The 11,417-nt window shown below is 40.9% G+C and overlaps 1 protein-coding gene across 4 annotated transcripts in view; it reads left to right on the plus strand.

The window, feature by feature from the left end:
• Positions 1-11,208, plus strand: part of LOC119650256 (putative uncharacterized protein DDB_G0271606) — a 41,373-nt gene extending 30,165 nt beyond the window's left edge. For 3 of the 4 annotated variants that reach the window (XM_038052848.1, XM_038052849.1, XM_038052851.1), the window contains exons 4-11: positions 3,627-3,745; positions 3,833-3,917; positions 3,978-4,099; positions 4,373-4,510; positions 4,574-4,817; positions 4,881-5,155; positions 10,413-10,589; positions 10,658-11,208. In XM_038052848.1, coding sequence (XP_037908776.1) covers positions 3,627-3,745; positions 3,833-3,917; positions 3,978-4,099; positions 4,373-4,510; positions 4,574-4,817; positions 4,881-5,155; positions 10,413-10,589; positions 10,658-10,756 — 1,259 coding nt within the window. In that variant the 3' untranslated portion in view covers positions 10,757-11,208. Of the gene's footprint in view, positions 1-3,593; positions 3,746-3,832; positions 3,918-3,977; positions 4,100-4,372; positions 4,511-4,573; positions 4,818-4,880; positions 5,156-10,412; positions 10,590-10,657 lie in introns of all 4 variants that reach the window. The other variant, XM_038052850.1, reaches the window with a different exon arrangement.
• The last annotated feature ends 209 nt before the right edge of the window (positions 11,209-11,417 follow it).

An 11,417-nucleotide genomic window follows, 5' to 3' on the forward strand; every position in this document is an offset into this window, starting at 1 on the left:
TAACTTTGAATCCCAAAACATTAGGCGAGACTAAATGTTGTCTAGAGGTAATTAAAAAAACGGAATCATAAATTAATAATTAAGGGCAACCCTAGTGTATTTAATCGCAGGTATCGATATTTCGGGAGCCAGTTTTTCCTTTCCTCAGCGCAGATTTACGAATGAATGCAACTCTGGAGGTACTATAGGAGCTACAAGGAACAGTTCTGTATGGAATCCGCCTAGCGCCGAGGCTTTACTCCGCTTGAGCGGAAAATAATTTCACTTCAGCACTAACGATTCTCATTTTAAGGTATCATCCAGAAAATTCGATTAAAAATTGAGGCGAAGTGTTGGTTGCTTCCCCCTCTTCAGCTGCTCATCGACGTCCCTTCCAGAACTATTGAAAAACATACGACCACCTGCAAGTTTTTACGGGATATGTGATACGGTAGCGAAATCGTTATTTGCGGCAATTTCTGCTTCCGTAACCAACACAGTGATTAAATTGCTTTCATTAGGGCGTACGCTAAGCTACATTTTTCATAGCTAACCTCCTTTACGGGCATGACCAACAACTTCACCCGCGCCAAAGATAGAGCCGCTTGATTGATATTCTCCTACGGGGTATCTACGAATTGAGTCAATAAAATTTTCCCACAATTGGACGACAGCGGGATCACGGAAACGGGCTGCATTGAATAACGGAGGGAGGGATTGAATAACGGGAGGTGGCGCTGTTCCCTACGAGCAACTACAGTAGGAACATGCATGCAAGTATATCTTAATCGCATATGTCCCTCGAAAGTCCTCTCAACGGTAGTGAATTTCACAGTCCCGTTATCTTCCAACCCTTCTCTCGTCCTATATAGTTTGGAGATATTACAGAAAGTTTTTGCTTAAGTGTAGACTGTGAAGTCATTAAGAGTCAAATGGTAATTAGCATTTTTTCAATCAATCAAGTGATTCCTAACAAGTTGTTGCAAAATATTTTGAGAAGAGAGTTGCGCTTGAATTCCCTTCTTCAGAAATTTTAAAACCGGGGAAAAATGCTCAACCCAATGACGACCCATTACATTCGTACAGGGTGTATTTGGGGGTTGGATTAGATCGAGGGAAGATCAATTGCATTGAAACGCGTTGGGCTGATTCTGAAATAATGGTATGCGATAAGTTCTGTGCGAAAATCTGGAAGTGTTTTATGATACAAATTAGATCGACGATGTTAAGGAGAGCCAGGAGGCATGAAAATGTCATTTACAGAACGTGTTCAAATTGAGTCTAATTTTTTAGACCATCTTATAGCCGAAACCATTGTTTACGATACATAGGCAAGGCGGCAATGGATAATCTCGAAAGATAATGAATAAACGTCCTTTGTATACGAAAGCTGGTCGCTATTACTAAATTGCAATATCACGGCAATGCTCCCGTAAACATGCGCATCCGTGATTTCCTGCGAAAAATAACTTGGAAATGGTTACTGATCCTCTTTACAGTTTCGACTCGGCAGACCTTAATTTTGTTTCCAAGGATTAAGACCATCCTTAACGCATACAACTTTGACCACATAGAGGTAATCCACGAGGCTATAATAATCGCTTTGAACGAGGTTTTAAACGTAGCTTTTTAGAGTGGGTATAATGCCTGCAAGAAATACTGGAAAATTGTGCAAAGGGAAGATTTTTTTATTCTTGAATAAAGCTTTCCCATACCATGAAAATTTTTGAAGGCATTCTTGACAACTGTATTCGTGAAATCGTTGAAATAACCGTGAATCAAGCCGGATTTATCAAGAACTGCGGAACTACTGACGCAATACACAGTTTCCCATGGAGAAATACAGTTAGATGCATCGCTCTCTTTATATTGCATTTCTGGATCTGCCACAAATGAGGTCGGTATACTCTACGACAACACTTAATGTCAGAAGAACTCGTGCGTTGGGTCAAGTGCTCTATAAAGTAAAGTTGGAAGTCTGGCGGATGTATCAAAACCGCTTCGTGTCTCTGTTGGGGTTCATCAAGGAAGCGCCCTCGCACCACTACTCTTTGTCCTTGTTATGCACACCGTCACACGGGACACCCAACGTTCAGCGCCCTATACACTGCTTTATGCAAATGATGCTAGCGTCTAATAGCAAAAATAATCTCGAGCAACTTGTCCAAAAATGAAATGATCGCCTCATACAACACCGTCTCAGATTGAAACTGAACAAAACTGACTTTTCGACGACCGATCCCCATGAAACAGGCACAATCACAGACAACGGCAATGATCTGCCCAGAACTAAACGATTTAAATATCTCGGGTCAACGCTATTAGCCAATGGAGAACTGCGTTATGAAATTGCTTCACGCATTAACGCAATCTGGATGAAGTGGCGTTCCACAACTGATGTTGTTTGTGGTCGACGTATCAACGAACGTCTCAAATCTAAAATTTACCGCAATGTCGTCCGTCCTGTCGCTCTCTATGGTTCTGAGCTTTGGCCGATTATAAAAGACATTGAACGGCATCTTGCGGTAATGGAGACAAAAATGTTGCGTTGGGCTAGTGGCGTGACACAGTTTGATCACATCCGAAATGAGGATATCCACGAGTGTTACGGGGTTGCACCGATCGTGAAAAAATTGCAAGAGAGGCATCTTCAATGGTATGGTGATACGCTGGATGGGGATTTAAAAGCCTCGAGATTGCACCCAGATCAGGCATTTGATAGAGCCAAATGGCGAAACCGATCACGACGAGTCGACTCCGCTTGTGAATGGGACAAAGGCTGAGGAAAAAGAAGAAGACATAGATTTAACTTCTTTGTCATCAAACTAAAAAACAGGTCATTGACCCTTAACGTCCTAATTGCAACAAATAACGATCAGGGTTTAAAAATATAGTAACAAAGCCAGGTTTGTGGGTTTACTAACGAATGCGCTACTACATATGTATGTTAACTCTCCTCATGATAACTCACAATCATTTCATCTAATTCATGTTGTCGTTGTACATATCCATCAATCATCCATGAATGTGGTTCTCCCGAAAAATGTATTGATTTTCAGAGACAGGCCATCCCAAGGATGCAGGTTGAATTACGGTTGATATCACAGTATATTGCGCATCGCTGTTGGAAGGACCTAGTTCGTAATTTTTGTTATTTTAACTCATTTTTCAATTCAATTAGTATTTTTAATCCTTTTCGGGATATTTAGTTAACTTTTAACTTTTTTCCAAAATTTTCTGAGTTTGATAAATTTAGCGAAAAGACAATGGGGTTCAGAAAGTCGTTGGTCGTTAATCGGATTGAAAAAAAGTTGATAATGTTATCCCTTTCTGATATTCAGAGCTGGGAGAAAATGTGCAAAGGTGGTTTACATATTTGCCTACAGATAGTTTGCTGTAATTTTCACAAAGCTGGATATGTTCCTCACAAGTCCTTGGTATACCTTATCAGAAAACAATCAAACTTTCTGTCTAATATGTAAAGTGCATTTAAAATATGCATCACAACCACAGACTGAACAAAAGGCACAATCTTCGCAACAAATTAGTTCATGTTTGGTTTTTTATTCAATTTTCATTTTCAATATATCCATGATTTGCTAATCGTCAATTAGACCCTTTGAATATCCCTCGACGCGAAACCACAGTACGCAAGGCGAAGGCGAAAGGCATTGATGATCTAATTGGGACAACATCTGAAAACGAAGAAGAACCATTTGCTGATTCCGATACCGATCCAGTGTGGACACCACAGGATGATGAATATGTAAGTATCTTTCAACAAATTAGATAATCGCATTTCAAAGTTTTTTATTTTTTTACTACTAAAACGTTTTGTACTTCCGTTGCGCAGGATGACGAGCCCCGACAGTCAAAACGGAAGCAACGTAAACCGAAATCAACAACGCGCTGTAAACAGCGTGCAAACATTCTATCAGGTAGGCCAATTTGTTCAGAATATTTGTTGAGAAACACACATTAACGTGGAGTAATTCCAGCTGCTGTTTTAGGTGCGGGCATCCTCGATGGAAGCAGCGAAGAAGAAGAGGAAGAGAGTGAAGAAGCTAAAAATAAGCAACGGGGAGCAGCTGCTTCCCAAAAAGTTTCTGATAAGTTTAACGTAAGTGCGGAAAGATGGAATATAATCTTCGTATTTTTGTGGCGCTAATTTGTAATGGATGTTTTTGTGCCATTGTCTTCTAATAGTATTTTGCGACTAACTGTCCGAAATTGTGGTTCCTCATCATCAATATCCATTACTTGGTCACAATTGAATAGCTCACTAAACCCCTTAATATTCCATCGTGTGGTCATGTACATATTTCAAAAGAACATGAGATTTTTACTTTGAAGAAATGATTTCTTGAAATAAAGATGCCTGTTTCCTTTACAGATTGGGGACTTCGTAATTCTAACATCGGAGCAATTTAGTAAAACGCCAGTACTATGGCAAATCGATGGGAAATCCATCTTACAGAAATATGAACCTTTCATAGAAGGTGGAAATTTATTTTACAGGAGTAAACAAATGGTAAGATGTAGATTCCGCATCTTAGGAGCAATTTTAATTTCGTCCTTACTACTTTGTTTCCAGTATACTACCTGGCGTAGTAATAGTATCGAATTCTACACTAAAGTACAAGTTCGTAAATGTTTCCAAAATGGCGATGAGAAAGTTGTTAAGTTGATATTGAGCCCTGCGCAAATAGCCAACGCTGAGTTCACTGATAAAATCATGAATGAATATGTACAATTTAGCGATCACTTTCGAGTCTATGTTCAGGCTCTGATATCCCAGTCGCTGCATAATGACTTCCTTTCTGATGTCGGCGATGATGGTAAGTTCGGTCTTTTTTAATTTATAAAATTCCAAATAAATTTTCCCTAATTTCCTCCACCAGATGATTTCTTCCATCCGAATATTGCTGTGATCGACAATAATGTTGAGCAATGTCGGCAAAAGGTTATATCATCTTTAAAATGGCCAGCAAAAATCACTGAAGCAATCGAAACTTGGCCGGTCTATCGTATAATTAGCGAAATGGAAATGGATAAATATCAGTGTGCGATATGCAGAGAATTGGCTGGAATAACGTTTTCGTTGAGTGGCGAATTGTACGACAGTAAAACAATGAAAGCGGCCGCGTTTTACACGCAGGCAGCTTCATATAATAAGGTATGTATTGATTATTTCAGATCTTGTCCTTGATTAGGTGCAACACCAAACCAAGCCACTACAAATAGAGTGCAAAATGCTCGAGGTTTCCAACAGCTTGGAGGGAAATAAAAGGCTGGTTTGCACTGAGGTGTGAACATAAACTAAATTCTTTATTAAATGATAGGTCTTAAATGCTGTAATGCGTGTAAAATTTGCATTTTGTAACTTGGTAACAATTAGTTCATGCTTCAACATCCTCCCCAGCGTTGAGCTTAGATCAACCAATATTCTGGATCGATGGGAACTAAATTGAATTTATCTTTTTCTCAGCTTTGGGTGTTGAGCTGCTTCTGATTTTTAGGGGCAGGTGGAGGTGTACCGTCTGTTCTTTGGTTGACACTGAAGATGGTTTTGGTCGCGGGTCTTCGTTGTTTTGCGATTCTATTAGTGTTGTTGCTAAGTTATGAATCCCTCTGAAGATAGCTACCTTTACTAACACATTTCGTCCTAGTTTTATAATAATCATTTCTGGTCTAAGCCTAGACGAATCACTTTTAGTTAATTAAATAATTAAAAGATGTCCTAATTTTACAGAAAACATCTTATTCAGGAAATTGAATTATTCCTTAGCTGTTGGCAGCGAGAATGACAAAGCTACAGGATTTCCCCTACATCTTTCTGGTGCAAGAGCCGTGGGTTCGATTTAACAGAATCTGTGGCATTGGATCAGTAAAGGGAGCTAAGATCTTCTACGATGAAAGATCCATAAGGCCGAGAGCTTGTGTCCTGATGTCAAGACGGTTAGAGGCAACCATGCTGAGACAGTACTGTTCCCAGGACTTAGCTACGGTCATCATACAATACCAGATAAATGACGAGAGGAAAAACATCATAGTTGCCTCCGTTTATTTACCCTATGATTCTTTGTATCCTCCACCGACGCAAGAGCTTAGGGATCTGATGGCGTTTGCAGAATCAGGTGGTCTCGAGCTCTTAATAGGTTGCGATGCGAATATCAACATATTTGTTGGGGCAGTAGCAAATGCAATCCAAAAGGAGAGAAGCTATTTGATTTCATCACTTCAGCTGGTCTTATGACTGAAAGCGTAGAGTGCGCCCCTAACCTTCGTGGGACCGAGAAGAAGCGAAGTAATTGACCTAACAATGACTGCAAATGTAGGGTGTGCCCCTGCGATCGTGGGACCGTGAAGAAGCGAAGCAACTGACCTAACCATCTGTACCTCAAAAGTGTTAGAGCTAGACGAGGTCTTACTGTCAGATCACCAATACCTAGAATTCAATCTGACTATTGCGAACGAACAGTCTGCACTACAAAGACGGAACCCTAGAAAAACGGATTGGACAAAGTTCAAACAACTTCTTGGCAATAAAGTACAGCTCCCTAGGCGACTCCTTTGGCGCTGGAAGATGAATTGAAAACTCTGACCTGCATACTTTTAGAGTGCTATGAAGATGCTTGTCCTATTTCCGGAGGCCAACGCGGTAAAACGGTTCCTCGACCAAGTTGGACTCTCTTAGAAAACCCGATGGTACTTTCACGAGCTCCAGACTGGATTCAGTACAGACTCTCTCGGAAGTACACCACCCGGCAGAACGGATGAGAGAAGTGGCAAGGGGAGAGTTGACGGTTCTTACAACCTTTTGAACACGAAAGTGCTGCAAGGGGAACTGGAACACTGCGAAAGCGGTTGTTACCCATGAAAAGGTGTGAGCTGCCATACTGTCCTTCCATCTATCCGGCAATGCTAAAGGAGAGCATGCAGCACTTAGAGCGACCTCTAAGGCATATTTTTCGAGGATGTCTTGCTCCGGGCTACGTGCCTTCCTCTTGGCAGAAGGCTAAGGTAGTCTTTATACCGAAACCTAGGAAAAATGAATATTCTAATCCAAAGAACTTCAGACAGATAAGCTTGACTTCATTCTTGCTGAAAGGTTTGGAGAGACTGGTGGAGCGTCACATTCGTAGAAATGCACTTAGGTCGCACACACTTAATGAAAACCAACATGCTTACCAGCGTGGAAAATCCTGTGGTCTGCTCTTCATTCTTTGGTCACAAAGATAGAGGATGCAACTTTGAATGGTGAGTACGCGATGGGGGTATTCGTGGTCATTGACGGGGCTTTTGACTGTGCGCCTTTTCAAAAACTTTGTGATGCCGCCAGAGTGCATGGTGTTGATGCTTTAATTAAGTGGATCCACGCTATGCTAACGCAGACTGTGTGCTGAGGTGGGTGTCGATCGCTATCTGACTGCAGAAGCAACGAAGGGCTGTTCCAAAGGAGGTGTGCTTTTGCCACTTCTGTGGAGTATGCAGATCGACTCACTATTATGCGAACTGCAAAATTTTCCAATACACGCTCAAGCTTATGTTGACGACGTGGCTGTGCTTGCTGTTGATAGGGATCTTGGAACGGTGTGTAGGAATATACAACGTGGCGTTGATTTGATAGACAGTTGGTGCCTCAGACATGGTCTTTCAGTTAATTCAAATAAAACCACAATTATTCACGAAAAGGAGAAAACTGGATGGACTCTGCCTCCCTGAGATGAGGGGTACTGCCCTTCAACTCTCCGAAGAAGTGATAAAAAAACTTCTTTGGAACAAACATGTAGAGATAAAGATGAAACGAGCTCTCACAGCTTATGGGCTGTGCAGACGGACCTTTGCCTCGACATGTGGACTCAGGCCTCATGGGGTAATGTGGATATATGTTGCCATCATGAGGCCGATGTTCGTATCTGTATCCGTAGTGTGGTGGGTTACGGTGAGACAAAAAGGTTTTCACCGTAAACTTGCCGCACTGCAAAGAACTGTGTGTCTAGGTATTACTGGTGCCATGAGCATGACATCCGGCGCAGCTCTGAATGCACTACCCAATTTGCAGCCCCTGGATATATTTATTCAAACCACTGAAATGAGGACAGCTCATAGACTAATTCGATTAGATCTATGGAGAAATAACGGATGTGGGGGGTACAGAGCATTGGAAGAGTTACTGGTAGAACTGAATCCAGTTCTTACAATGCCTTCCGATTCTCGTGTCCCCATACATCTGTTTAGAAGAAGATATGAAGCGTAGAGAGAACTGGGAAGTCCCAGAAAATCATTCAGGAATGCAGAGACCGTTTGAACTCTATCTCTAGATTCAATACGGTGGAACTACTCTCGGTACCTGGTCACTGTGGCGTAGAGGGAAATGAAATCTCGGATGGTTTAGCGAAAGAGGGGTCAATCTCCCCTATGCCGGGACTAGAACCAGCAATTGGAGTATCAGTAGCATTGGCTAAGTCTGTTTTCAAAAACTGGGAACAAGCTTCCCACAATGACAGGTGGCAGAGCCTAAATACTGCCCGACACACCAAACTTTTCCTGCCAGACTTGAACATGCGTACCGCAAAGCAGGAGAACTTGCAGGTGTATTGTGGGCATTCTGACAGGCCATAATTCACTAGCTGGGCATATGTTCAGAATAGGAATTACTCAAGATGATACGTGTCCCTCCTGTAATGAGGAAACGGAATCCTATGTGAATGACCCGTCTATGGACGCATCAGACATCAGATCTTTGGTGCCGTTGCTCTCCAACTGCGACGGGTAGCATCACATCCACTAACGGAAATCCTGCGATACGTTAACGAATGCAGAATATTCCATTAGACGGGGGTGACGAGTACAATGGACCAACACGGCCTGAGTGCTCAGAAACTGTAGCTTCTCCCCCACCACACACACATACACACACCTTGCTAGCCGGCGCTGATGGTGTAAACGCGTAATTTAGACTTGTAATAAATGTGGACAGTCCCCTGATCGTCATGGTTTCGGATTGGGGTCGTAATGGTAATACGCCACTCCCTTGTAGAGTTTGGGTGGTGACTTCCGTTCCACATATTGTGTCGAAGATTCGGGTTCCTCCTAACGCATAAATCCATGTGTTTCGTTGGTGGGTCTCGATCCAAAAGTTGGTACACATTGCATGGATGATGATTCCTGGTGATTCAAAAGAGCAAGTTCGCACTGGTTGATACTGGACTGTTTATTGTATAGTGAATGATGTTGCTCGTTGAATAGGAACAAGTAATAAGTTGAATAGCTGAAATTCCTCAGCATTGATTAGTGACAATTTTAACTGGAAAATAACAAAGCTCTTTGTCATTTTAGCATGTACGGAAAACGTCTTGTACAGTGAAAGATCCCCAATCACTCGAATAATCGGAATCCTTAAATTCGGTGGAAGACCCTCTGAATGAGTGTTATTTGCCCTTGGAGTTGTAGTGGCGTCACTAGTAATGGATTAATGGTTCCGTATTGCAAATTGAGCATTATATCTTATTAATGAGGTGTACTATGGATTGTGTAGCAACACCTCGCCGCCTGATGAGATTTCTGATGCGTTGTATGTTAGGTCTATGGGAATTCATTTCCTCCAGTGGTACGTTTGGGGTTTTGAAGCGCTGAACGTCGTTTCTGTTGATACAGCTGATGCGGATGGTGACGGTGCTTCCAAATTATGCAGAAGTTGCTGGATGTTCCTTTTCACCTTTATGTATTCCGCACTGACTTTGGCGAAATACTGTTTTTTGAAGTACGGATGATGCGAATACATCCCGGCCTGAGGTTCCAGCTCTATGTTCTTTGTGTTGAGGGTTGTCCACAACTACTTCAACTGCTCGAGCTTGGCCTTCAGGTATTCGGGAGTTTTCCGGCTGGATGGGTCCTTCCGGTAGTTTAGAACAAGGCGTTGGAATTCGTCCCTCAACTCGTTTTGCCTGCTTGCAGGGAGATATAGTTGGGATAGTTATTAGACGTGGTGGATCACGTCGGGGTCACCAAATGTTCAGGAAATCGAATTATTCCTTGCCAGCAGGCGTTTCGTCTGGCACTAAAGTCGCAACGTGTAGAGTAATACTGCTCAATTTATTTTCCGGACAACCTAATTTATACAAAAGAAATTTACAACTATTTGCTGACATCTTGAGAATCATTTCAGAATCGTCATGTTTTTACATTTGTCTGGTGGTGTCTCATGACTTGTCTGGGAATTCTTAGTGATTATGAGAATGGAATGTGTTTTGTTTGAAATGAATGTGAATGAAAATGTTTATGTTGTGCAAAATTTATAATAATGAATGATGGATTATTAGACACATCTTGTGGTACTAACTTTGAATATAAGCTATCATATTTTCCTTACAATATGCATCCTGTTCTCCTGTGGAAATAATATTAATTCCTACTGTCTTTTTTTTCAGAACATAACAATGTGTCATAAATGTATAACACATGCCGAATCACTACATAAAATTGTACATGAAAAATACAATTTACTTCAATTGTGCTCGAAACGAGTACAAGACCTGTTAGAAAATGCAAAAGACCCTCATGAAATTCTTAGGGAGCTTCTCACTGATTCTGGATGGATCGCGGAGGTAATTTAATAACACTTTTCAAATATATTCCTATCCACAACTTGGAATATCTGCCAACTTGATTTCAGCTCTTTTCAAATGTCCGGACCCATTGGACTGAGGCCCACAATATCGAACGACTTAGTCAACTGAACGAACTGATGGGAATGCTGCCACAACTACAATAATGTGCTTTCTACTATACACTTTGCAATAAAAACTCGACATCAATAAAAACAGGCAAAATAAAATCCGTAAAATGAAAGATTTAATCCAATTTATAACAATATCCACTAAGATCATGTAAGAAGCGAAAATAGAAGTAAATATTTCAATTCCTACAGTTCTTTCTTTGGTTATAAAATGATATTTTGTATAGAGATTTAACTATATGATAATAAGTATGTAAGCACCCTCGTTTTCTATTGATAAATAAATGAATGCAGGAGGAGAAAGTTGATAAACGAACAATTAGTAGACGTGAGATATGATATATTGATAATAACTAAGATGATCATCACTTCTGGAAGTGTAGTTGATAAGTTTTATGTAAAACGTACTGTTATTAATTTCTTTTTCTGTTTTAATTATAACTAGATTTTAGTAGGGAAGAAAATAAACATACATATTCAGAAAAAAACTCGTTTTGTTATTTACTGTGAAGGCAACTGTTTTTTTTTTTCAAGAGGGAATCTTACAGAAAAATCATTTTTGTCTGTCGCCAGCTGGCTAAGTTGAATTAACCACTCAAGGCTTGCTAGTTTCAAGTTAATGAATAGATGAAGAAAAGCCGGAGACTGTAAAGCTCATCTGGAGGAGCAAGGAGGGGGAGCCACTTTTGCCTGAATC

The sequence above is a fragment of the Hermetia illucens genome, chromosome 2 (genome assembly GCF_905115235.1).
Source record: "Hermetia illucens chromosome 2, iHerIll2.2.curated.20191125, whole genome shotgun sequence".
Taxonomy (NCBI): Eukaryota; Metazoa; Arthropoda; class Insecta; order Diptera; family Stratiomyidae; genus Hermetia; species Hermetia illucens.